A 27,244-nucleotide genomic window follows, 5' to 3' on the forward strand; every position below is an offset into this window, starting at 1 on the left:
GACTCAGGGCCCCTTTTCCTTGCTGGTTGTGGGCTGGGTGGTACTCTCTAATCCCAAAGGCCTCCCACATTTACGTGGCCTACTCCGTCTTCAGCTGTCAACCGTACAACGGAACCTGTTCACACTTCAAATCCCTCTGCCTTTCTTTTCTGCCACCAGCCAGAGAAATTTCCTTGCTTTTAAGGGCTTTTATGAGGTCCGGTGTGCCAGGTGACATAACCAATCCCACAAATGTGGTTGGGAGGTGATATCTCATCCCTTCACAGGTTTGGAGATACGGGGGCATGGACTCTTTGGGGGCCAGTTCTAGCATTCTGTCCACCAGTGTGTTCCCAATTTTTCATCATTATAAATAACACTGTGATAATAACCTTAGTACAAAATGCTTTGTGCCCATGTCTACCAATTTTGTGAGGTAGAATCCTAGAAGTTATTTTACTGGATTTAAGGATGTAAGTGAGACAACGTCTCATTTTAAGTTGAATAGAAACTACACCAGGAAAAAGAATGTACTTTTTGTGGTCCCTGTTATGTGTTACCAAGTGAGGTACAAATTGCCAAGAGCAGTGCCCAAATGGGAGCTCACTGTGGCTTTCCTAGGGTTAAAAAAATCTTTTAAAACATTTACCAAACTGAAAGGGGATATGAAAATTTTTTTTAATTTACATTTCTTTCACTGATAGTTCTGTTGAACATATGTCCATATGTTTTCTAGTTAGTTGTATTTTTTCTCTGAGAATCCTCCTGTAAATGCCTTTTTTTTTTCCTTTTGGGATATTGTGCTATTCATAATGATTTTAAAAATCTTTTTCCTAGGAGTTGATTTTATTTGAAATTAAAGACACTATCAGAGAAAAACTATACATCACAGGTGAAGATTAATTTTATGTGTCAACTTTGCTGGGCTATGGTGTCCAGTTGTTTGGTCAAACCTCAATCTAGATGTCGCTGTGAAGGTTTTTTTTTTAGATGAAATTAACGTTTAAATCAGCAGACTTTGAGTAAAGCAGATGACCCTCCATGACATGGGTGGGCCTCATCCAATCAGGTGAAGGCCTTAAGAGAAAAGACGGGGGTCCCATGAGGAAGAGGGAATTCTGCCTCCAGACGTCCTTCAGACTCAAGATGCAGTCGCAGCTCTCCCCTGGGTTTCCAGCCTGCTGACCTGCCCTGCAGAATTTGGACTTGCCAGCCCCTACATTCGTGTGAACCAATTCCTTAAAATAAACCTCTCTCTCTCTCCATCTCTCCCTTTCTCCCTCTCTCCCCCTCCCTCTCTCTCTTTCCCCCTCCTTCTTCCCCATTCTCTCTCTCTCTCTCTCTCTCTCTCACACACACACACACACACACACACACACACACACACACACACATATTAGTACTATTTCTCTGGGAACCCTAAGACAACACACAAAGGAAAAACAATTTGATTGACAGAAGATTTCTCAAAGCAGTGATGGAAGCCATCCCTCACACCATCAACTAAACTCGGATGGTTTAATATTTCAAATTTTTCAGGGAAAAACAAACTGTCAACCGATAGTTGTGTACACAGTTTTGTTTTGTTTTTTATCTTTTAAGAAAAGGGAGATGAAGAGATTTACATATGAACATAAAGTTAATTTATTGCTGAGGCTTGAGCTAAAGGAGCTCCTAAAAGATGGAACAAGAAATATTATCCCAGCAGGATAGTCTGAGATGCAAGAAAGACTGGTGAAAAATAAAATGGGGAGTATAAATTAAAATTTTAAACTATCAAAATAAAATACAGGCATACCTCATTTTATTACTCTTCACTTTATTGTGTTTCACAGATAATGTGTTTTTCACAAGTTGAAGATTTGTGGCAACCCTGCACCGAAAGTCTATCGGTGGCATTTTTCCAACATTTGCTAATTTTATTTTGGTAATTCTCACAATATATCAAATCTTTTCATCATCACATTTGTTCTGGTGATCTGAGATCAGTGATCTTTGTTACTACTACAACTCACTGAAGACTCAGATGATGGTTAGTATTTTTTAGCAATAAAGTATTTTTTAATTAAGGTATATACATTATTTTTTAGACATGCCTTTGTACACTTAATAGACTGTAGTGTAAACATAACTCTTACATGCACTGGGAAACCAAAAAATTCATGTGACTTTACTGCAGTATTCGCTCAACTGTGGTGGTCTCGAACCAAACCTGAATATCTCCAATGTATGCCTATATTAGTATCTTTTTGTGAGATTTTAAAAAGCACAGGATTAAAATAATGGGTAAGAATAGCATGTAATCAGGGTAGGGCAATGATAGTGGTTCAAGTGTTGTTTATAATGAGTGGGGTATAATATAGTAATTAATACTGTGAATAACGAAATTTTCTTTTCCCTCTGACTGTCTTAATATTCACAATAAAGTGAATCAATAAAAGTGCAAGAAAGTGAATTAATAAAAAGAAAAAACAGAAAAACAAGACAAAAAATTAAAAAGCAAGGTGGTTCAAGTTCAAATTTAGCATAACCAAAGTAAATGGGTTAAATTCCCTGGTTAGAAGAGAGATTCTCACATTGTACTTTTTAACCCAGTTATGTAATATTTTTTTAACATCTTTATTGGAGTATAATTGCTTTACGATGTTGTGTTAGTTTCTGCTTTATAACAAAGTGAATCAGCTATACATATACATATATCCCTATATCCCCTCCCTCTTGCGTCTCCCTCCCACCCTCCCTATCCCACCCCTCTAGGTGGTCACAGAGCACCGAGCTGATCTCCCTGTGCTATGCAGCTGCTTCCCACTAGCTATCTATTTTACGTTTGGTAGTGTATATATGTCCATGCCACTCTTTCACTTCGTCCCAGCTTACCCTTCCCCCTCCCCGTGTCCTCAAGTCCATTCTCTACGTCTGCGTCTTTATTCCTGTCCTGCCCCTAGGTTCTTCAGAACGTTTTTTTTTTTTTTTTAGATTCCATATATATGTGTTAGCATACGGGATTTGTTTTTCTCTTTCTGACTTACTTCACTCTGTATGACAGACTCTAGGTCCATCCACCTCACTACAAATAACTCAATTTCGTTTCTTTTTATGGCTGAGTAATATTCCATTGTATATATGTGCCACATCTTCTTTATCTGTAATATTTTGAAGATTGTTATGACCCTTGAGGAGGGTGGGAATGCTCATGGTGGGCGTATGAGGAGCGTTGAAGGGCTAGGATGTTCTAATTGCTGACAGGCATGGTGAGTACAGGGTGATTTATGTACTGGACACTGAGAGTCTAGGTGTCTCCCTACAGTTTACAGATGCAGCCAGGCCCACAGCCCCAGGAGGAGATGGGGCACCTCCCCAAAGGGAGGTGTTGAGGCACCCCATTAACAGCTCAGCCTGTCCCCCAGGAGACGAGCCCCATCCACAGATGCAGAGTTTTTAGATGACGGCAAATGTTCAATTCAAATAAGAAAGAGAGGGGACTTCCCTGGTGGCGCAGTGGTTAAGAATCTGCCTGCCAATGCGGGGGACACGGGTTCGAGGCCTGGTCCGGGAAGATCCCCCATGCCGCAGAGCAACAAAACCCATGTGCCACAACTACTGAGCCTGGGCTCTAGAGCCCGTGAGCCACAACTACTGAAGCCCGTGCGCCTAGAGCCCATGCTCTGCAACAAGAGAAGCCACCGCAATGAGAAGCCCACGCACTGCAACAAAGAGTAGCCCCCGCTCGCCGCAACTAGAGAAAGCCTGCACGCAGCAATGAAGACCCAACGCAGCCAAAAATTTTTAAAAAAAGAATAAATAAATAAAATAAAATAAATTTATAAATAAAAAATGAGAAAGAGAGACTGAAACACACAAAAATATAGGAAACAGGTTATGAAGGCAGAAGAAAACATCAGAGAACCTGAAGTATGTCTTAAGGGAATAGTGGTGAAATAATAGGATGCCATAGAGAGACATACCCAGCAAATAAAAGATGCCTCAGAAATTTAAAATCTAACAGAAATAATTCCATAGCAGCATTGGAAGACAAAACTGAGGAACTCTCCCATACAGAGTTAGGATATGACCCTGTGTCTGTTAGAGGTAGAAATACTTTGGTTTCACCCGTGGTGTTTTTCCAGAGTCTCCTTGGATCCTTTGCCCAACCCTCAGGTCCCCTCGTTCCTGCCCCCTGGTAACCCTCAGTGATATCTCTTCCTCTGCTTCCCACTTGCCCCCAAATTCCTTCCCATTTCTCCCAGACCCTCCCCGCCTCAGCACTGCTTGTCTGACAGTTACACCAGCAGGGGCTAGCACCGGCTGGGAGAGGTTCACTGCTGGAATCTGTGAACACCTGCCTGGGCCATTCCTCCACCCCAGGCCCTGGGGATGCTGGGCAGGGATATGTCAGCCCAGGGAAACAGGAGTTGCTCAGGAAAAAAAACAACTCACTTGTGTGTCCCTAAAGAGCACTGCCTCTTCAAAGGCATAAATGCAGTTTACAGTGTGCCCACACCAGAGTGTGGGTGTGAGGGGGGTAAATGGGTTAATGTACGTGGGTGCTCAGAGCTCTCTTTCTCCTCCTTCTTCTTCTTCTGCTGCTGCTGCTGGTGCTTCTTCTCCACCACCTTCTCCTCCTCCTCCTCCTCATCCTCCTCCTCCTCCACCATCATCATCATCCTCCTCCTCATCATCATCCTCATCATCATCATCACCATCATCATCATCACCATCATCATCACCATCATCATCATCACCATCATCACCATCATCATCATCATCATCATCATCATCACCATCATCATCATCACCATCATCACCATCATCATCACCATCACCATCATCACCATCACCATCACCATCATCATCATCACCATCATCATCATCATCACCATCATCATCATCACCATCATCATCATCACCATCATCATCATCACCATCATCATCATCATCATCATCATCACCATCACCATCATCACCATCATCATCATCATCATCATCACAATCATCATCGCCATCATCATCATCATCATCATCATCACCATCATCGTCATCATCACCATCACCATCATCATCACCATCATCATCATCACCATCATCATCACCATCATCATCATCACCATCATAGTCACCATCATCATTATCATCACCATCATCATCATCACCATCACCATCATCACCATCATCATCATCATCACCATCATCATCACCATCATCATCACCATCATCATCATCATCACCATCATCATCATCATCACCATCATCATCATCACCATCACCATCATCACCATCATCATCATCATCACCATCATCATCATCACTGTCATCATCATCATCACCACCATCATCATCATCATCATCATCATCATCATCATCATCATCATCATCATCATCCATGGGCCACTCAAGTTTTCTCTGCTCTGATCCTTATTTAACCCTAATGACTTCCCTAAAGACCTCATTTCCAAGCACAGCCACACTGGGGGTTAGGCTTCAACATATGAATTTTGGTGAGACACAATTCAGTCTATAGCAGACCTTATTTAGAATAAGGGTCTTCGCAGATATAATTAAGGTAAGGATCTGGAGATGAGATTATCTGCACTAAGGTGGGCCCTCAATCCAGTGACAGACAGTAAAGAAGACACAGATACAGAGGGAGAAGACCATGTGAAGACCAGAGATTGGAGTGATGCAGCCACAAGCCCAGGACACCTGGGGCCATCAGAAGCTGGAAGAGGCATGGGACAGAGTCTCCCTCAAGCCCCAGAAGGAACCAACCCTGTGACACCTTGATCTCAAACTTCTAGCCTCCAGAACCATAAGAGAAAAAATTTCTATTGTTATACGTGCCCCCCAGCTTTTGGTAATTTGTTACAGGAGACTAATATGGCCACCTAAGTGGTCACCCTGTTTATTCATTGATTCATTTGATAAATTTCTATTGAGTAGATGAGTAAAAAGGACAGAATCCCTGCTCTCAGGAGTTTACCTTCCAGTGAGGGGTCAGGAAGCAGTACAGACAAAACCTGTACATTGTAGGCATATTTGGAGGTGATGACGGCCAGTGGAAAGCAAAGTGCAGCGAGCGGTGGGGAGGCTAGTTTTAACCACAGAAGAGAAGGGGCCCCTTGGGGAAGCTGACATTTGAGCAAAGACTTGGAGGCACGGGGAGTCCGGTGGGAGCCAGGGAGGCGTGTCCCACAGAGGGAGCCCTTGATCCCAGTGGGGGAGCATGTCTGGAGCATCAGTGGGCAGCCAGGAGCCCTGCAGACGGAGGGCCCTCAACAGCAAAGAGAAAGGGCAGCCCAAGGAGAGCATCTCGGCTCCTGGGCGGACCCCCATTCACTTATGTGAGCTGGGAGCCCCGCACAGTTTGAGTCAAGGAGTCATGATCTGATTGGCATTTTAAGAGAACCACTGTGGCTGGCCTTTGAATAGACATCGGCAGCAGATTCAGTGACCAGAATGCTTAGTGAGCTCTGCTGTAACTCAGGAAAGGGGGGACAGCCTGGACAGGATGGGGCCAGCAAGGAGGTGACGTGAGATGCAGATGATCAATCGGGAAGATAGAGCCGACAGAATCCCTAATGGACAGGATTCCAAAACCCGGGGCCTCTCCAGTTTTCATCCTAACCACTCGGGTCAAGCTCCTCTTCTCTGTTAGGCCCTGACCTTGACCTAACTTTGGCCTGCCAAGAGCCCAGTTTTAGCAAGGAATCCTGCTAAGTGGCTTATGGAGGAGCTCCCACCCCTGATGTCCAAGTCCTTGGCTTACCCTACAGCAAGCATCCCCATCCTGGATATGTGACCAAGCTCCTCTCAGTAGCTCTCTATCCACTGAGCCCCTCACTCTGCCTGGTGACCGAGAATCCTCAGCTGTCTTTGCTGTATCCAGAGTGGAGTCCAATCTCTCCCCACTTTTGTACTAGCCTTGAATAAACTCTTCCCTGCCATTTTAACAAGTGTCCAGTGAATAATTTCTCTTCACCAGCAGCAACTTGGAGCTCGCAGTGTGGCCATTACAGCTCAAGCACATCCAGGCTCATAGACTCTGTTACTAGGTGCCCCCCGCGCGCCCGCAGAGCACAGAACCCGTCAGATGTCTGGGCACTTCCAGAGCCCCAAGCCTGCGCACCCCACCTCTCCTCCTGCCCCTTCTCCTGTGCCCGCCTCTGCCCACGGCTTCCCGGTGGTCCAGGCTCCCACCCGCAGATCTCAGCTCTCCATGGTGACCGTGCTCCTCTCCCGGCCACTCTTCACACCACCCACCGGCTCATCCAGCAGGAAGCTTTGCTCATCCAGGACAGGGATACAACTTAACCTGCTCTCAAGGGGGGCCAGGGTGTGGTCAGGGGTATCCACTGACGTTCTCTGAGGATGCCCGAGATTCAGAATCTGCCACAATTAGGGACCACACTCCACTCAGGGCTGGGATGGATTTTTTTTTCCTAAATCACAATGACAGACGTCACTCACTCCATGAAATTCTGTGCCCAGCAGCCCTGGGCTGTGCTCTTTCACTGTGGCCTCTGCCTGGAGGTGGCCATTCCCACCTGCTCAAGTGGCCCAGGACCCCAGAGCCCCTCCACTCACTAGGTCTGCAGGGGTGCACAGCTGGTCAATAGTGAGACTGAACCCCAACTTTCGTATTTCATTTCAGGCAGGCAAGATTTTTCCCCGTTCTTTTATAAAAGATTAAAAGAGCAGGAGGATACTCGTTAGTCAGAGAGAGACTAGTCACGGGGAATTGCAAACAACACAAACGTATCTGCCCTGGATTCTCCTGTTTAGGTGCAGAAATCACAAAGAGCCGAGGGCTTCCCTGGTGGCGCAGTGGTTGAGAATCTGCCTGCCAAAGCAGGAAACACGGGTTCGAGCCCTGGTCTGGGAAGATCCCACATGCCGCGGAGCAACTGGGCCCGTGAGCCACAACTACTGAGCCTGCGCGTCTGGAGCCTGTGCTCCGCAACAAGAGAGGCCGCGATAGTGAGAGGCCCGCGCACCGCGATGAAGAGTGGCCCCCGCTCGCCGCAACTAGAGAAAGCCCTCACACAGAAACGAAGACCCAACACAGCCAAAAATAAATAAATACATAAATACATAAATAAACAAAAAAGAGCCGAAGTGTGTCCATCCACCGCGCCCACCTGTCATGCAATGGGGCTGCTGTTTGGAGGAGCAGGGCCCACGCCAGGGCCCCGAGGAAGGACGGGGTGACAGCATTTTAGAAAATCACAGAAAGTGTCCCGGGGTCTTTAAAACATCCACACAACCATCTGTTTTTCAATTAAAATGGCCACGGAGTTTAGTCAAGCAATTTTTTTCCCTTTATTTTTGTTAAATAAGATTCCAGAAAGTATAGTGCAAACACTCAGTAGAAAAGTTGCAATTAAGAAATGTACATTCACATTTAACATTTCAGTCCATTAACTGTTTTTTTTTTTTTCAAAATAAAAATAGGACAAATTATTCAATTACTTGTCTCAATTTAACAATCTTGGAAAAGACTGGTAGGTAGTCTACAGTGTTCAGTGGATGTAAAAATAGACCCGTATTGATTATACAAATCTATCATGAGAAGTTACCCAGTGATATTGAGTTGTTGCCCTTCTGGTACAGACATCTCGTTTCCACATCTAAAGAAGCATCGTCTGTGAGCTCTACTGGCAGGAGAACGTGTCACCCCGGCCCACTCTGTGCTCCCTGGAGGGACAGAGGAGGGCCGAGGGGTTCACACAACCCTTCTCAGTGAGTAAAGAAAATCCAAGAGCGGGCTTTGGGTTTACCTTAAACGAGAGTGGAATCTGCTGCTAAGAGAGGGTGGTAATTGGTAGGTTATCTCCGCTTGTGCAAGGTGGGGTGCAATCAGTGAGAACGAGAGGTTGCGGGGGGAGTTCGGGCCGAGGGGAGACACTGCAGAAGGAGTGCAGGAGCTGCACGGGCTTGGGGTCCAGGATCTGCTGTGACGGGACGCTCTGCAGCCAGCCGGCAGACAACTCGTGGTGGCCTGGGCCTGCCCCTTTGCACATGCTGCGTGTTTTGGAATCCAGACTAAGTTTCACACGATTAGGAATCTCACGGCATGCTATGCCGAGTGCAAATGCCTCGCGCGGCCACTGTTTCAACAGGGATGAAGGCAGAACCGCGTGCCTCTCTGGGGCTGATGCCCGGGGAGTGCCAGCACCCCCGGCCTGCGCAAGAGGCCCTGGTGGCTTCCTCGGGATCCCCAGAATGTGGGAACAGTGCCCTGAGACATGTGCTTCGTGTCCGGGCCTGGGGTCGCGTGCGGGTTGCTGGTGGGAGTCGAGAAACAAGTTCTGGATGCCGGTGGGCCCACTGCCCACTGCTCGCACCGCAGGGAGCGAGAGCCCCAGACACAGCTCTCTGGATGGCTGCCCTGCAGGCGTTCACCAGGCCCAAGAGGCGGACAGATCTCTCAGCGTGAGTCTAGGAATCCCTCTCTGCTTAAACGTCAGTTCTCAAGGTGTGACTGCCAGCTGTTTTGGAATCCAACCCATCTGAAGATGAGCTGCCAGGAACCACGGGAGCCAGGGCCTGGGAGAGGCGGCAACACCTGTGCTCGGGTGGCGGCCAATCCTTCACCATCCGCCGTGGGCCCTGTCTCACCTTCCGCACATTCTCAGTGAAACCTGCTGCTGGACGTCCTCTGATCCCTAGGAAGGAACACTGACCGCCTACACCACGCCACAGCGTGACAAGGACATCGAAGGACCCTGACCGGGGGCTGGGGACTGGGTTGGCTCCTTGTAAGTGGAGAAGCGTGTGCAGTTTGGGGGCATCCGGGGGCCCCGGTTCTCCCCACCGGCTGATGTCAGAGAGGCCTTACAGAAAGAGACGGGCCATCTGTCCTCCTCACTGAGGGAGAGTCTGTGTTTTCTAAGACACGATGGCAGGTGGTGCTACAGGACATAGTTTTAGGATAGAAAGGATGACAAGACAAGGCAGGGATTCTTCAGGCCCAACATTGTTAAGTCTTTGCTGGGAATCAGCTGTTAAACAGAGGCAGGGCTTAGCGGAGAGGACAGGCACGGTTTTACTGCCCCAACGTGAGGCCCAGCTGAGGACAACTCTGTGCCTGGGCACATCCAAGGGATGGGCTGTGGGGCAACCCCGCTGCCTGGGGACCCGCTTGGCTGCTCAGACCCAGCCAGCCAGGCACCACCACTACTTGTGTGTGCGTGAGCTAAGGGCTCCATCAAAACCAACACAACTCTGCCGATTTCAGTTAGTTAAGAGGTGCTGAATAGAATGGAAAACCAGGACTCAGTGCTGTGTGACTTTGTCCAAGTCTGTAACCTCTCTGAGCCTCAGATTCCTCATCGACAACATGGGGAGCAGAACCACGCCTCCCTCTGCAGAATGTTTGGAGGCAAGGGGGCGGGAGAAGCACAGGACAGGTGTACTGTCAGCTGCCGAGCTAGATATGGGTCTTAGTCATGATCATTTCCTTAGTTTGTGGTCACACGAAAAGTCCACCAGAGACGTAGTTTGACTATACAGGAGAGCGACCTGGCCTTTCCCGGTGCTTATTAGTGTAGAACACACTGAGTCCAGGGAAGTGCAGGAATTTCACAAAGGAATGAAGAATTATATCTACATGGATAGTCACTAATAAGGGCTGAAGAAACTGAGCTTGCTGTAATCACGGGAGACCAGGGGGCTGCCACTGGGGTCAGTTTTCTGATTCCCAAGGTGTTTTTCCAACCAGTTGTGACCCACACCCCCAAAGACCACGTGTCTATTGTTTTCTCTTCCCACGGCACAGTCCAGAGACTGAAGCCAGGCCTGCAAGTGGCTCCCCGGGTAACTGGGAGGGAGGAGGGGGGGCCTGTCGGCTCCTCCCTCCAGAATTCCTGCACCAAACACCCACCTGCGGCACTCCCCGCAGACCTCCGTGTACACCGGAACCCCAAACACAACAGAAATAAAAACGACCACACAATCAACAGAAAATGGGATCAGGTCAGTGCCTTGACATCCCTGGACTTTGTACTGATACTGTGGAGAGATTCCAGGAAGGAGGGGAGGGAGGAAGGAAGACTTTCTTATTCTCTAGTGGTTCTCTAGTACTTGTAGATGGAGGCCCAGGCACCACGTGGACGCCGGCAGGGGTCAAGGCCGCCTCTGTGTCTGGCCGAGAAGCTGCTACCCCTGCCCCTGCCCTTACTCCTCCTTTTAAGGTCAGGATTTCTAGCAGAAATAGAGCTGGGTGGGGGCACTCAGGGGCGGTTTCCCCTGATGCCCTGGGGGGCAGCCATCTGTCTGTATCCCTAGTTAATTTGTTTCTTATATGAATCCATCCTAATCCTAGGAACAAATAATTGATTTTAATTTTGCTTACGCCATGCCATGCAAACACAACACACACACACACACACACACAAACTTGGATTAAGCGTGGCCTCTGGCAGAAAAGTTATTTTTTATCTTAGTGAACAGACGTGTTATATTTTCAGGGAAATTAAGAAATACGAATGTCTGTTCCACTGCTGTAAAGTCGTTTAGGGAGGTCTAGCCCCAAATGGGGCATCTGAAATTGGCTTTGTTAATTTTACGAAATGGACAATGGAGAAGACAGATTTCCTCATCCCACCACAGGACCTGTCTCCAGTACGTTTGTGCACAGACCGGAGACAAAAGAAAACTCCCCGAATCCTTTCCAAAGCCTCCTGTGGCTTCTTGGAGGTGAGGGGTCCCCAGGAGCTCACCTGTGTGCCAGCTGTCTGGGGTGCACCCGCACGGCCCCTGACCCGAGACCGAAATCTAGGTCAGGTTCCAGCAGCTGGGTCCATAGCTGGCTTGACTGGCCACCCTGCCGGCCATGCCTACCCCAGCCCTGGCCACCGGGGTGCCCACTGCATCTTACTCTCCCACCCACACTGTCTCCCAGGCACGGGGCCTGCCTGTGGCTCCTGGCTGTCAGTCCACACAGAATCAAGGATGTCCTCCCGCCTTGGGGGACCGGGGGGTCAGGGGACAACTGCCTGGCAGCACTCCCGGGGGGGCCACCCACGCAGGCCTCGGACACCAGCCCCAAGCTCCTGAACCCATCCTGGGGAAACGCACAACTCCACTCCCCGCACGGCCCACTTGGCCAACCCTTGGGCACCTGGCCTGGCCTTTGCTCATGACACATGTCATGGGACAACGGGCCCTGTGTCAGCAGAGTCCCTCAGGTAAAGCCCATCTCCTGTTGTCTCCCAAACTCAGTGTGGAGGCCCGAGTCACCACGACTGGCCTCCCAACACCCAGGCGTGGGCCCCCATCCCGCCTGCTGACCTCTGGGCCTGGCAGCACAGGCCCCAGCGGACCTTGAATCTGATTGAGACCCACCCCCAGCCTAAGGTCCTGTGAAGGCAGACGCAAACCCAGGACGCTGTATGAAGAAACGGCACGTCTTTCATCATCCACTACAGAACCGGGAGTATTGATTGAAAATGGGAAACGGCTAGCACAGACTTCCAACTTTCAAAGCAAACTGCAGCTGTGGAGGGGGGGACGTCCGGGCCCAGGGATACGGTCGTGTTCTCCACCTGCAAGTCGGCCACAGCTCACCTCTCATTTACTTCACCAAAGCAAATATTTTGAAACCAATTGCCTCTATGGAGTTTGGATTTGGGGGTTATTTTTGTTGTTGTTTTTAATTGAAGCCATAACAAAACCAAGGGCAAGTCAGTTTCCGGGGGGCTAGTTATACACAACCAATAGGTCTGCACACTCCAGAATGACAAGTGTGACAGCAGGTCTGTGACACCCCGGTAAGAGAACTGCTCGATGCAGGGCACACGCGTGTGAACCTGCATTTCCCGCGCGGTGCACACACACTTGGGCAGCGCTTGCCTTACGAGTCATGCATGGGCGTCCCGGGCAGGGCCTGCCACGTGGGGAGAGACCAGCAGGATCCCGAGACTCAGGGGATCACAGAACACGCTGTGCAGAAGGGTGGGCACACCCTGGAAATGAGACGGGTCCACTTGCCGGGGAGGAAACCTAGACACGGCTGACAGGCCAACCCAGCCCTTCCTTCCCGAGTGGCAGGTTAAAGCAGGGATTCAAATATTATATCTAGGTCGCTACTGGGACGATGGTGCAGTGTTCCTATTGGGGGGAGACAAAGAGAGGTGTCCCTGAAGGCTGGCCAGATCCTGTCCAAGCCTGCACATCAGCCCGGGTTTGGGGGTGTCAGCCCTTCAACAGTGTGCCCTTCAATTGGGGGAAACTTGTACACATGGCTTGTCTCTGAATCACCAATCTGCTTTGGACCAGATCTGTCTCTACAGTTTAGAGTTATTGCTTCTAGTGACAGAAGGTATCGGAAGCCCTGGTGGCTTTGGAGTCCGATAAACACGGCAGGCTCGGGGTGGCTGGGTCTGCGGGGCGTGGGGTCCACCCTGCAGGACATAGACCTTGGAGTGGACCGGCCCAGGGTCAGGGGCCGTGGAAGCGTTTGGCAGTTCGGGGCTGCGTTCTAATCTACTGAGGTCAGGCACAAGAGGCATGCGAGGGTCTCGAAGGGACACATGGATGGGATCATTCCAAAGGGCAGCAGCAGCCTGGCCAAGCAGGGGCGATGCATCAGGAACCTCACACATCGGCTAAAGTGTGCTGTTCACACGGGGCGTCGGTCTTACCTTCATTTTGGTCAGAATGGAATAGGCAGACCGGGGCGCTATTTACAGAGCATCTTAAAAGAAATAATTTAGAGAGAATCCTACTTGGAAGGCTCTAACATTTGTACATGAATATTGTACAAGGTTAAAAATAAATAAGGCAATATCATACAGTCTTATCACAAATAAAAAGGAAGTCATTGACCAAACCCCAAGGAACATTATGGCTGAACACGGCCCCTATGCCCACAGGAAGCAGGTAGGGTTTGGAACTGCTGATGATGAAGGAGGTTCTGCTCGTCGAAGGGGAGACCTCGCCGTTTCAGAACAGCCGAGGCCCCGATGGCTTCCCGCGGCTGCGGTGACAGCTGGCCACGCGTTCCGTGGCTTTGCCAGCACACCTGGTGCGGGGGGCGTCCCGCGGCCCTGTGGACCTGAGGTCCCGGCACAGCGAGTCTGGGCTCTCATCCCGGGGCTCAGGGTCCACCTCGCTCAGGGTGGTGTGAATTCAGCGCCGGTAGCTGTGGGATCGACCACCCGCTTCCTCAGTGGCTGGTGGCCGGGGCGTCCTCACCTTCGACCGGCTGCGGCCCCTCATCTTTAAACAGCAACCTGGTGCTTCCAATCTTCCCGACTGCCCTGGCTGCCTTGTCCACTTCTGAGGGGCCACGTGGTCACATTGGTCACACTGAGTTAACTCAGATGGCCCAGGATCCTCTCCTCAGCTTCTGCCCCAAGCCCTGAATTCCCTCTGCAGAGCCCCCTTTGCCATGTGACAGAGCATATTCGCAGGGTCATGATCTCCTGTGCTGTCCACCCCCCTCCCCCCGCCCTGCCCTGGGGTGGAAGCTCGGCCACGAGGAGCAGGTGGGCAGCAGGGCCCTGGCCAGGGTCTCAGCCCCGCAGCTGGACGCAGGTGTGCACACCTGCACAGGCCGTGTGCTCACTGGGCTCTGGAGGTGACTCAGTTTGTGCTCTGTGAGGGGGGGAGGGGGGAGGAAATTCAGCTCCTCACCCAGGGCACATCTGAGGAAAGACTGTCCACCTGCCCGCCTCTGTCACTGGCCCGTCCACATGGGCTAAGTGGCCGGCCCTGTCAGCTACACCCACACGGCCACGAGTCATACACCCACAATGGAGGCAGCCCGGGGGACACCACTAGCCACCCCCATGGGGCTCAGTCCAGAGTGAGCCCCTGTCCCAATTCTGAAAAGTCGGGACCCCCAGGGAGAGCGGTGAGGAAGGGAACCCCCAGGCCTGCTGACTCTACCGAGCAGGGCTCCCCTGCAACCCACAGAACCCTCCGGGCTGCTGTCGGAGCTTGGGTCTCTGCACGGCCATCCCCCTACTGACTTGCCTGCCCAGAACGTTCCCTCCGGTTTCAACCTGCCCTCCTCCCTGCAGTCGAGAGCTGAGGTCTCCACGTCCAGCTATTTCTGGCCAGTCTCTTCGCACTGGCCCTCCCGGATCCCTGCCCACCCGCAGCAGCGCATCCCAGCATGGCCGCATTCTTCATCTCCATGGCAACCGCAGATGCCTAGGTAGGAGATTCCCAGACTCGCACAGAATGACTTGCAGTCACTTTCCCTGCAAACCGGAGCAGGCACATCTGTACTGACAGCCGTAAACTAACTCCAAATCTCCACGTCCAGGGGACTGGTTCTGCCAGAGAAACGCCTTCCATCCAGGAAGCTTTCTCATGGTTGTGAGGTTCACTTGTCTTCAAAATCAACAAAGCCTTGCACTGTTGTTCAGCATACAGGAACCCAAGATGCCATGGCAGAGAGGTAAGAAATGACACCGACCACCTTCTCTCCTTTGAACAAACACAGTGACGTGGGCAGAAAAGGGAACGTCCAGGTTTTACAGGAGCCAATATGCTCAGCAGGGCAGGTGGAGAACGTACAGGTGGAACAGGAACTATGCTGGTCACAGAGATGTGGCTGCAGGGTCCCCCAAGAATTCCAGAAGACCTGCCTCTGGCTCTTAGCAAAAACCCAATCTTGAAGAAAGCCAGCGGCCGCCACCATCCATGCAGTGGGACACGGGCTTCTTAGTTCTTCCCAAACCGTCCACCTACGGCCTGCCCAGCTCTGGCCCTGGCCAAGAGAGTCCTGACTCTTACTCTGGGCTCTGCAGGCCACCGCCCAGGGCTGGAGCTGCCTCACGGGACCCACACAGCTGGGCTGATCCGATCCGTCTCAGGGCACACACGAGCTGGGCACCCCAGTCACTCTGCCAGACAGACCTCCAAGGCTCTCGCTGTAGCCTGCGGCCCTGGTGGACGTCCTGACGGTCCCGACGTCCAAAGCTGACCCGGCCAACCTCCCTCGGCCACCGAGAAGAGGATGGAGCAAACAAAGACACTGCTCAAGCCTCGGCGTCTGTGCAGTCCGGGTTCTCCCCTCGCCCGAGTCACTGCCCAGCTGCTTCGGGTCATGCCTGGACAGTCCCCCTTCCCCAGCCCGGCCACTGCTGGCCGGGCTGGTTCCTGCAGGAGCCCCGAGGCCGCCAACGCCCCGAGCATTTGTGCCCTGTGCCCCCAGCGGCCCGCGTGGGCTCCGCTAAGCCTCCTTCCCAGCTGCTCCGGGGGGCAGGTGGTGGCCTGGGGGGCAGGGGGCAAGCGCCGAGCCCTGCAGAGCCCCCGGCCCGGCTCTGACTGGGAGGCCGGCCGCAGGGGGCACCGGGGGGTGGCCCGTGGCCAGTCTGCTCTGGAGGCCGGCTCTCCCATAGGGACACATTTTCCGCTCTGAGTTCATGGACCTGTTTTGGGAGCCGCTTCCGTCGGTCCTGCCTTCCAGGAAGTATGTCAGCATCTCGCCCTTGCCCTTGACGCTGACTTTGCCTCGGCACACGAAGCGGTAGCAGCCCCGCCGCAGCAGCCGGTGAACTTCCTCCGTGACCTACAGCGGAGAAAGACGGGTGTCACTCTTGGTCAATGGGGAGCCCACGGGAGGGTCCCTCCCTGACCTGCACTGATCACCCGACCGCCCGGCCTCTGGCCTCCCCAGGTCGGCCTGCAAGCCGGGTCCTGTGCCCCTCCTATGGTCACTCCGGTCACTCGGCGAGAAGGACGTGATCCTGCAAAGAAAGCAGGGGACTCAGAGGGGCCTCAACGGGGCCCTGGACAAGCAGGAGAAGACAGCATTCGCCATGGGGGCGCCCAGAGTGGGTGGGCGGGCTGGACGGGGCCCACACGGACCCGGTCCTAGGCGCTGGGGTGTGAGCTCCGTGATCACCCCAAGCCCTAGCCGGACGCCTGGACACCGAGCTCCGGCTGTGGAGCCAGGGCCCTCGGCCCCCGCGGTAACCCCACACGTCTTCGGGGGTCTGGGACCGGCAGGTAGCAGCTCAGCTGGAAGCGGACAGCACCAGCTCCCATCCCCGTGGCTGGCACGGAACCCTCAGGGCCCCGGTGGGCTCACACCAACCTGCCAGGGACCCCTGGGGCCTCTGTGGGCCAACAGCACGAGAGGGCAGAGGGCACGTTCTCCCAGGGACCACAGGGGTGTGACTTAACTTTCCTGATGCTCGGGTTCCCAGACAAGGGTTTAGCCAAAAGAATTCCTGCCTCACAGAGCTATGAAAAAGGTAAAGGATAAGAAAGCACTTTCTAATAAGGTTCTGTAAACAGAAGAGGACACGATCATTTGGATTCTCCTCACTTTACACTGAAGGGGGAGACCACCTCTCGTCTCCCCGTCTCCCCGACTCCCAGCTGCTGCTCTGAAAATCCCCCCTCCCCCTCCCTCATGTAGTCACCCACCTCTGGCATCTTTATTTAAAACCACTCAGCCCACCCTGAGCCCAGGGTCTCGCATCCCCAGGGTGTCAGTGCCAAGCAGAGCTGGGCAGAGGGGCTGCTCTCTTCCCCGCCGGCTTCGCTGGAACCCTGAACCCACCCCCGCCCCCCAACGTGGCTCTCACCCTTGCTAACCGTCGGCCTGCTTCTTGCGTGCGACGGTAAGTGCCTCACAAAGGACCTGGTCTGTCTCGCCACAACTTACCAAGGCTCCTGGTATTCATAAGTGTTCACTGAATGAAAGAATATAGGAACCAATGGAAGGAAGGGAGGGAGGGAGGGAGGTAACCAAGGCCTGCCAGAAACCTGGTGCCCAGGGCAGTTCAGGAAACAAAAATGACCACAGAACATCAGAACCTGCACAGCTCCCGGGACAGTGAAATCTGCCGATGGATCTAAAAGCGCTGGGAGGGGGTCCCTCAGCTCCCCTCATGGGAAAAACAAGCAAAACTGGCTGATCCAGTGTAGACAGAGGGCATGGAACAGAGTAGTCTCAACCCACAAAAAGAGGTCAAGGATGTATCGTTCCCCTTAACTAATTAACTCCGCCAATTTCTGTGGTTGTTCATCAGCAAGGCACTGGCTGGTGCTCGTGCAGGGGGCAGGGGGCTGCTTGGCGTTCTGGAGGAGGTTCCGCGGCCCCTCACCAGGGCTGCCGCCACCCACCCACCGGGATGGAGACTGGCAGGTGGGTGCCTGAGGCCTAGACCCTCACCAGGTCGGCTCCATCTCTCGGCCTTGGGAGCAGGTCAGGTGGTCCCTCCCAGACCTTGTAAATGAGAAGAATGCCGTCCACTTACAAGAAGAGTACCTTGGTGAGCTTGATGGTGACTATTACATTCACAAAGACTTGGATGGTCAAGAAAAAGTGGGGAGTGCTGAAACTCCCCAGGGTGCTGGCTGGTTGGTGGCCCTGAAGCTGCCAAAGACCCCGATCCAAGGCCACACAAGGGCCAGGGCCACACGGCCTCACTCAGTTCCCCAGCAGGGCTCAGCGCACCCCAAAGTCCTTCATGGAATTGAGCCACAGACTGGCCGGTTACACAGGGGAGATGCCACTGTCACAAAGGTCACCACTCAGATGTGGCCTCTGAGACACAAGGTGATCTCAGAGGCTTGCTATTGTGATAAAAGGCTCCATTTTGCTCTTTCCTTTCATGATTGAACCAACCCACAATCCATCTGTTCAAAGAGATCTGGCCTTCCTAGAACCCTGACGTCCAGCTTGAGCCCCAAGATACACACTGACAAAAATCTCTGAGTCTTATCCTTACGTGAGCTCTTTCCTTTCATTGTATTCTCTTGTCTTATGAAGAATGACAGGTAACAAAATATCCAGATCATTGCACAAAGAAATGCTGGAGGTAAAGATGACCCACCAGCACATGAAGTAAAGCCAAGGTCTGAAGGCAGGTGGGCTCAGGCCTGGGTGTCCTTCCGGGCCGCGTGGGAGCTCGGGCTGCACCGCCCCTGTGCATCTCTCAGCCTTGACATTCGAGCCAGGAAGTCCCAGGCTGTGAATCAGGGTGGTGTATGATGTCACCGTGGGGGGCCCAGAAAGGGTCCAGGTCAGGGGCTCAGAGACACGCGGTCCCCAAGAGGCCAAGAGGGAGTCCCCTGTGAAGTCTGATTCTCAGCCACCTGTGTGAGAATCCCTGTGTCTCTGGAGAGGTGGGCTGGGAACTCTCTCTAGAGTTTCCCATGAGGCCCGGCCAGCAGTGGGGGCGTACCCACCCTGCAGCCACACCGACCCCACTCTGCCTGAGACAGAGTGCTGGGCTCCCACGGAGACACTTCCTGGGAAGCACCTGCTTGGTCCTCAAGTTGATGGTCAAGGTGGAACCTGGGTATCGTCACAGTCAACCTTCTCTTGGCCGCCGTACTCCCTGGAAAACGGGGCCCTGGGATGCCCCGGGGACTTTAGTCTGCACAGAACCCTCTTGTCTGCCTCTCCTGGGACAGCAGGCGTGAGGAGGGGTCTCCTTTTTAGGAATTTTGACACAGAAGAAAGAAGGCTCCCAGCTGAGGACTAAAGAATGAGAATTTGGGCAGGTGATATCTGATTAGATATTATCCTCAGGAAAAAGTTAAGACACCTCTTTGCAAACCTTCATCATTAATATGTGAGTCTCTTGTTCACTTCTTCAAAAGAACCAAAGGTTTAACCTGGGCTGGCAAAGGGAAGGGATCTCTCCTGGGCTGTGACCAAGAACCCCTACAAGAACCATACAACAGTGGAGTATAAGTGTTTCTCCCTTTAAACTGGGAAGACGAGCACGATGGGCTGGAGGGGAAGAGCCTTCGGCCAAGGTGGTGGCCAAGTGGCCAGGCCAGGTCACGTGAGCCTCCAGATGGAGGGACTGCAGGTCTTACCCAGGTTGACAAACGTCACCGGAGCCCTGCTTTTGTCCTGCCCTGTCCCAAGCACATGGGGTGCTGCCACCCGAGCCGAAGGGCGGGAGGGGAGGGGCCTGGCTTGCTAAGACCTCCTGCGATGCGGGTCCTCCAGGAGGTCCGGGCCGAGGGACTTTGCCCTGCGGGAGTCCAGACACAGATATCGCCGGGCAGCCCAGCAGCCGGCAGAGGCTGGACGGCGTGCCGGAGTCCCCGCCATGGCAAACAGCCCTCACAGGAGGCCGGAGGGAGCAGGGACAGTTCTGAGCAGAGGGGTGGCCGACCCAGATCGGATGTGACAAACTTAGAGATGTGATGTCGGCACTGGACAGGAGCCAGGCTGCAGAGCGGAGGGGGCTCCCGCCAGGTGTCCCCTGGGGCGTGACCCGCGCCTGGGGAAGGCTGCGGGAAGCATAGGTGAAAGATCCTCTTAGAAAAGGAACACGGTGTCCTGGGATGCACGGCAGTACGACAACGTGGACACGTAACGCCCCTGAGCCGTGCACTTAAGATCAGCTAAGATGGCCCGCTTCACGTTATGGGCATTCCACCACCGTAAGAGAAGTGTAAGGGAAAGAACGCGGAGGTGCAGAGATGCTGCGTGCAGATCCCGCCTATGTCCTGAGCAGGAGGAGAGCTCCAGGAAGATGCTGCTGCCTGTCTTTCAAGCTGACGGATCCAAGGGACCCACCAAGGTACCTGTCCGAGGGTTAGCGCCCGATGAATGCAGGCGGGGGCCCCGGGAACTGAACAGGTATGACGCGAGAGAGCCCCAGGCGGGCAACCTTCTCACTGGAACCGCATCCTGCAGGGGCCGCACCCCAGTGCCCCTCTCAAAAGCTGGGGTGGATGCACGTGTCTCGCAGGGTCTACGGAGGACTGAGTGAGACTCTGTGATCAAGTAAAGGACCAGTGCCAACTGGCTGCCAGGTGGTGGTTACCTCAGGGCCAGGCCACAGCAGGAGGGCAGTGGCCCTACTCACCCGGCGCTGCGTCCTCTGCCCTATCCATCCGGGCCCCCAGAGGTCAACCGAAGCCACACACGGGGGACAGGCTCCTTCCCTCCGTGTGACCCACGCTTGCATGTTTGTCCCAAGGGAAATCCCGAGAGCGGAACCACACGGCCACATAACACGACGCGCAGGGGCCACTGTCTCCTACACCTTCAGTGCCAGCCGGTGCCAGAGCATCTGCTTTGCGTCCCAAGTGGGCGCCCTCAGGTTCTCAGGTCAGGGGGCCCCACAGCACCAGCCCTTCAAACGGTGAGGCAGCCCCTTCCCTTCTAGGGAGCCATCACTCACCGTCCCCATCTCTGTGCCTGGCCACATAGTGGCCAGCCTCCAAGGCTGCAGACACACTGAGCCAGGCAGCTCGGTGCCCCTACCCAGAAGAGGCAGACCGGGACGGGAGGACGCGGGCTGCGGGGCTGGGCGGCCGCCCCCGCCCGACCCTTGTCCCTTCCACCTCAGCCTCCCGCAGGCAGGATGGGCACCTGTGCCTTGGGGACGTCCGAGTGAACTGACCTGGATTCTGCCCTGGACGCCGGTGCTGTCCATCCGACTGGCCACGTTGACCGTATTTCCCCAGATGTCGTACTGCGGCCTGCGAGCCCCGATCACTCCAGCCACCACGGGGCCAACGTTGATGCCTGGAGAACAGCCGCGCGGGGCGTCAGTGGGGAGGCCTCCGAGGGGAGGAGCAGCCCCTGTGAGGTCACGGATTCCTGGGGTCACCCAGTGCAACGCCCCTCCCCAAAGCAGGGACCCCACAGCGTCGCCGAGAGGCAGCTCCCAGGCTCCGCTTGCACACCGCACCGTCAGGAAGCAGTCCTGAGCCTGGGAAAAAGTCCCATTTCCTGGAACGGCGACCCCATGCCGAGTCTTGCTGCTCAGAAGGCTGACCGTTCAGTCTGTGGGCCACCGTGTGTCCCTCCGCCCCCAGCTCCCTCTTCCAGAAAGGACAGCGGCTCGACTGGTTCCCTGGATGGGATCCCTCGGCTCTTCTGGGTGTCGGGCCCAGAACTAAGTATTTGCAGGGCGCTCTGAAGGAGACTGGAGGCGCCCTTGTCTTTATGTGGCGCTGGGTCCAGCTGTCCTGGACAGTGACACAGGCCCAAGTGCCCCCAGTCGCCCCTGCAGCCAGGTCTGGGCTGACACCACAGCATACCTTCCGACTCAGTACTCTGCGTCAATTTTCCTGAGCTTAGCCAAGCGCGTTAATCACGTTTCAGATGCTGGCCTAGTCAACCCCCCAAAGCCAGGGCAGTGGGTGCTGGTGTCTCTGGGAGGAGGTAGGGGTGGAACTGGATGGGCTAAGCTGGGAGCCTCAGGCTAGGTGGATGTGGGAACCCAGAGGAGCCCCAAAGGGGCCACTTCCAGATGGGTGGTGGGACCTGGGGAACCCCCGCTACCACCCCGGATGCCCCAGTCCACGTGGACGAGACTGAGCCAGGATGCAGCCTCCTGTGTGACCGGCCATCTGGGCACAGAGCTGCGACTGGCCTGTGGGTCCTCAGTAGGAGAGTAAGAATCAGAATTTCCCTGATGGGCCCTTACGTCTATTAATCCAAGCCCGCGGCCCCAGAGGAGAACTGGACCCCGGGGGTGAGGCGCAGAGGGTGCCCTGCCCCCACCTCCAGCACGTCCCTGGGGCCGGGCACCAGGGCTAAGGCAGCACTGTGTTTAAGCACATCAGAACTCTACCCACTCTGGTGGCTACCACCCCTCATGCTCAAGCCCAGCTCTAAGTTCTGTTCTTTAAGGGCACTAGATGTTTGAATTGTAAAACAACCACAAATGTCCAGTTTAACTATATCGTGGACTAATAGGTAATGGGGGGGGGGGAGAAAGGAGGGAGGGAGGGAGGGAGAGAAGGAGGAAGGAAGGAAGGAAGGAAGGAAGGAAGGAAGGGGAAAGAAAGAAAGAGAGAGAGAGGGAGGGATAAAGAGGAAAGGAAAGAAAGAGAGAAAGGGAGGGAGGGAGGGAAGGAGGGAGGGAAAGAAAGAAATAGAGAGGGAAGGAAGGAAGGAAGGAAGGACGGAAGGAAGGAAGGGAGGGGGAAGAAAGAGAGAGAGAGGGAGAGATAAAAAGGAAAGGAAAGAAAGAGAGAGAGAAAGGGAGGGAGGGAAGGGAAGAAAGAAAGAGAGAGAGAGAGGGAAAGCAGGAAGGAAGGAAGGAGGGAGGGATGGATGGAAGGAAGGAGAGAAAGAAAGAAAGAAAGAGAAAGAAAGGAAGGAAGGAAGGAAGGAAGGAAGGAAGGAAGGAAGGAAGAAGGAAAGAAAGAAGGAAGGAAGGAAAGAAAGGAAGACAGGCAGAGAGAGAGAGAAAGAAAGACATCTCTCGTTTAACTATATCCTTGACTAATACAATTTTTTCTGGTAAACCTATATTCCCAGAAAAAAAGTGAATTTAAGACTGAAAAAAAGAAACCCTACAAGTTTGCTAAGAGCTAGAGAGGAGCTTAGACCCGGGGTGGTTCCCCTCCTCACTCACAGGCAAGGCAAGGGAGCCCAGGAGGACAAAAGACCCAGCCTGAGCCTGCACCCTGGGCTTCTGCACAGCCTCGGCCCCAGTGTTTCGGGCCTGCTGACAGGGGCACCTTCCTCCAGCTAAGTGTGGACTCAGAGGTGTATCTGAGAGTCTCTAAGACAATCAAGATTTCTCCTGCGTTTCCTAAGCTGCCCAATGACTCTTCCAGGTCCTGAAGTCACTGATAACCAGCTCTGAGGTGGACCCAGCTGTCCCTGCGTCCCATGCACTCCTCTGGCTGGTGCCATCCTCCTTCCTGTGAGACAAGGGAGCCTGGACCAATGACCCCTGCTCCTGGGGGACAGCCCAGGCCGCCAGCTCCCGGGGCCAGTGCAGGAGGGGTGAGCTGGCCCGAACGATGGGACAGCTCGCAGCCACGTACCAACACGGAGCACGAAGTCGTTGTAAGACTGGTAGTTGATCTCATCCAGGACGTCGAACATCTCGATGGCAAAATCTGCCAATGTGCTGAGGTGGGAGGAGATGGACTTCTTAGCCTGGACGTGAGCAGACACGGGTTATTACGTTTGACGGGTGCAAGGGCAGAGGGGCCAGGGACACTCAGCCAGTGACCTGCAGGGGTGGGCGGACCAGCCTGTACCCCTCACAGGATCAGGGACTTGATCCCCCCGTCAACAATGCAGCAGGCCCGCTGGCTGGGCCTGGGGCTGGCAGGGTGGCACCCTACAGCTGCCCTAGTGTGTGTTTATCACCCCGTTCTACAGGTGAGAGACTGAAACAGAGGAGGAATATTATTGCCCAAGGCTCCCAGCTCCTGAGGGCAGAGACTGAGGCCATCTGAGCCCAGGCAGAGCCCTTCCTCAGGAAAGGGGGCGGGGGGAACCCTGTGGTGGGAGACCAGATGTCCCACTGTTCAGAAAATGCTGCCACCAGCCCATTGGAAGCAAGCAAAGCAAGGTGAGCAGAGTGGGTCTGAGTCAACGCTCACACAGCAGAGAGTAGTTCCAGCCCCCCTTCCTCACACTGAGACCGTCTCTTTCATTGTGTTATGTTGAAAGATCCTCTCTTTTGTGAAAAAACAACTGTAAACTTTTTTCTTTTTCTAATGATATCAAGGTTACTTGCTTTTCTTTTTTTAGGAATATTTTCATAGTCCTCAAAGTTGGGGAACTAATGCTTTTTTTAAAAAAAATTAACTGACAATTTTTTTTAGAACAGTTTTAGGTTTACAAGTAAATTGAGCAGATAAGTGTAGAGAGTTCCCATATACTACCCCCGTACCACCCTACACACATACAGAGTTTCCCCTATTTATTAACATCTTGCTTTAGGGTATGGTATATTTGTTACCATTGAAAGAACCTACATTGATTCATTATTATTAACTAAAGTCCACAGTTTACATTAGGGTTCACTCTATGTGCTGTGTTTTATGGGTTTTAAAAAATGCAGAATTTCATGTATCCATAATTGTAGTAGAATACAGAATAGTTTCACCGTCCTCTAAATCCCCCACCTATTCCCTCAAACCCTGGAAACTATTATTTACTGTCTCCATAGTTTTGCCTTTTCCAGAATATCATATAGTTGGAATCACACAGTATGTAGCTTTTCTAGATTGGCTTCTTTCACTTTCGGGCTCATTTTTTAGTGCTAAATAATATTCCATTGTATGGATGTATTACAGTTTATTTATTCATTCACCTGTTGAAGGACACCCTGGTTGCTTTCAAGGTTTACGATTATGAATAAATCTGCTATGAACATCCTTGGGCAGGTTTTTGTGTGGACATAAGTTTTCAACTCTTCTGGATAAATAACAAGGAGAGTGACTGCTGGATCATATGGTAAGAGCATATTTAGTTCTGTAAGAACTCAAACTGTCTTCCAAAGTGGCTGCACCATTTTGCATTCCCTCCAGCAATGAGTGAGAGTTCCTACGGCTCCACGTCCTCACAGCATGTGGTAGTGTCCGTGTTCTGGATTTTGGCCACTCTAATGAGTGTGAAATTGTATCTCGTTGTTTTAATTTGCACTTCCCTGATGACATAGGATATGGAGCATCTTGTCATATGCTTATTTGCCATCTGTATATCTTCTTTGGTAAAGTGTCTGTTCCCATCTTTTGATGGAACACTTTTTGATTGGGTTATTTGTCTTCTTAATTTTAAGAGTTCTTTGTATATTTTGGGTACAAAGCCTTTATCAGATTGGTGGTTTGCAAAGATTTTCTCCAAGTGTATGGACTGTCTTTTCATTACAGTATTTTCCACAAGTAGAATTTTAAAATTTTAATTAAGTCCAATCTAACAGTGTTTTCTTTCACGGATCATGCTTTTGGTACTGTATGTAAAAACTCATCACCAAACCCAAGGTTACCTAGATTTTCTCCTATGTTATCTTCCAGATGTTTTATAGTGTTGCATGTCACATTTAGGCCTATGATACATTTTGAGTTAATTTTTGTGAACAGTGTAAGGTCTGTGTCTAGATTCATTTAAAAAATATAATTTAGATAGACAGATATTCAATTTTTCTAGCACCATTTGTTGAAGACTATCTTTGCTCCATTTGTCCAAGATCAGTTGACTATATTTATGTGGATCTATTTCTGGGCTCTCTATTCTGTTCCACTGGTTTATTTGACTACCCCCTTTTGCCAAAACCATACTGTATTGATTACTGCAGCTCTATAGCGAGTCTTGATGTCTGGTGGTGTCAGTCCTAACTTTGTCCTGCTTCTGTTACGTTGTGTTGACTACCCTCAGTCTTTTGTTTTTCCATGTAAACTTAGGATCAGTTGGTCAATATCACATAATAACGTGCTGCACTTTTTATCAGGACTGCATTAAATCTACAGATCAAGTGGGAATCTGACATCTTAATGATACTGAGTTTTCCTATGCAGAAATATGGAGCATTTCTTGACTTATTTAGATCTTTGATCTAAATAAGCACTGGGCCCAGTGCTTTCTGTTTTGGTAGGCTATTAATTACTGATTCACTTTTTAAAATAGATATAGACCTATCCAGATTATCTATTTTTCTTATCTGAGTTTTAGCAGATTGTGTCTTTCAAAGAATTGGTCCATTTCACCTAAGTTACCAAATTTGTGGGCATATATAGTTATACTTTTATACTAGTTGGAAATAGTAACTTTTAAAATGTTTGATTTTATAATTGTCTGTAGTTAAGATACAGAGATAAAACAGAAATTTCTATGTTGATTTTATATCCAGCAAGTTTGGTAAAGTCACTTAAAAATTCTATCAGTTTATATGTAAACATTTTAGCACTGTATATTCTAAACATGCAAGCAATTTGAGAATGATGGTTTTGTTCCTACTTTTGCAATTCATAACTCTTCTATTTACTTTTCTTCCCTTATTGGACTGGCCAGGACCTCCAGTGTAGCACCACAGAGTTGTCCGCAATATACTTTAACATCTTTTAAATGTCCATTGGTTCAGTGGAAATGGCCCCTCTTTTGTTTCTAATATTAGTAATTTGTGTCTTCTCCCTTTTTCTTGGTTAGCATGGCTAGAGATGATCAATTTTACTGATCTTTTCAAAGAGCCAACTTTTGGTTTCATTGATTTTCTTTGATTACTTGTCTTTGATTTCATTGATTTGTGCTCTGATTTTTATTATTTCTTTTATTCTGTTGCTTTAGGTTTATACTGCTCTACTTTCTCTACTTTTCTAAGGTGGAAGCTTAGATTATTGATTTTGGATTGGTCTTCTTTTCTAATGTATGAATTCAATGACACAAACTTCTCTCTAAGCACTGCTTTTCCTGCACCCCACAAACTTTGATAAGTTATATTTTTATTTTCATTTAGTTCAAACTATTTTTCAACTTCTCTTGAGATTTCTTTTTTTTAATTTGTCCTTTGTATCACTTAGAAGTGTACTGCTTCATCTCCAAATATTTTGGAATTTTCCAATTATCTCCTAGCAA

At 51.4% G+C, this 27,244-nt stretch overlaps 1 protein-coding gene across 3 annotated transcripts in view; it reads right to left on the reverse strand.

Moving 5' to 3' along the window:
* The window catches only part of ADCY1 (adenylate cyclase 1), a gene marked incomplete at its 5' end in the record, with an annotated part of 434,017 nt that overhangs the window by 296,005 nt on the left and 110,768 nt on the right, over positions 1 to 27,244 (reverse strand). The window contains 3 exons of one of the 3 annotated variants that reach the window (XR_014266353.1): positions 16,072 to 16,501; positions 21,318 to 21,442; positions 23,704 to 23,818. Coding sequence is in view for 2 of the 3 variants with exons in the window: in XM_082471511.1 (XP_082327637.1) it covers positions 16,163 to 16,501; positions 21,318 to 21,442; positions 23,704 to 23,818 (579 nt within the window). Of the gene's footprint in view, positions 1 to 8,271; positions 16,502 to 21,317; positions 21,443 to 23,703; positions 23,819 to 27,244 lie in introns of those variants that run through there. The other 2 variants (XM_082471511.1, XM_082471512.1) reach the window with 2 other exon arrangements.

This window comes from Balaenoptera physalus (assembly GCF_965194825.1).
Source record: "Balaenoptera physalus genome assembly, chromosome: 8".
Classification (NCBI taxonomy): domain Eukaryota; kingdom Metazoa; phylum Chordata; class Mammalia; order Artiodactyla; family Balaenopteridae; genus Balaenoptera; species Balaenoptera physalus.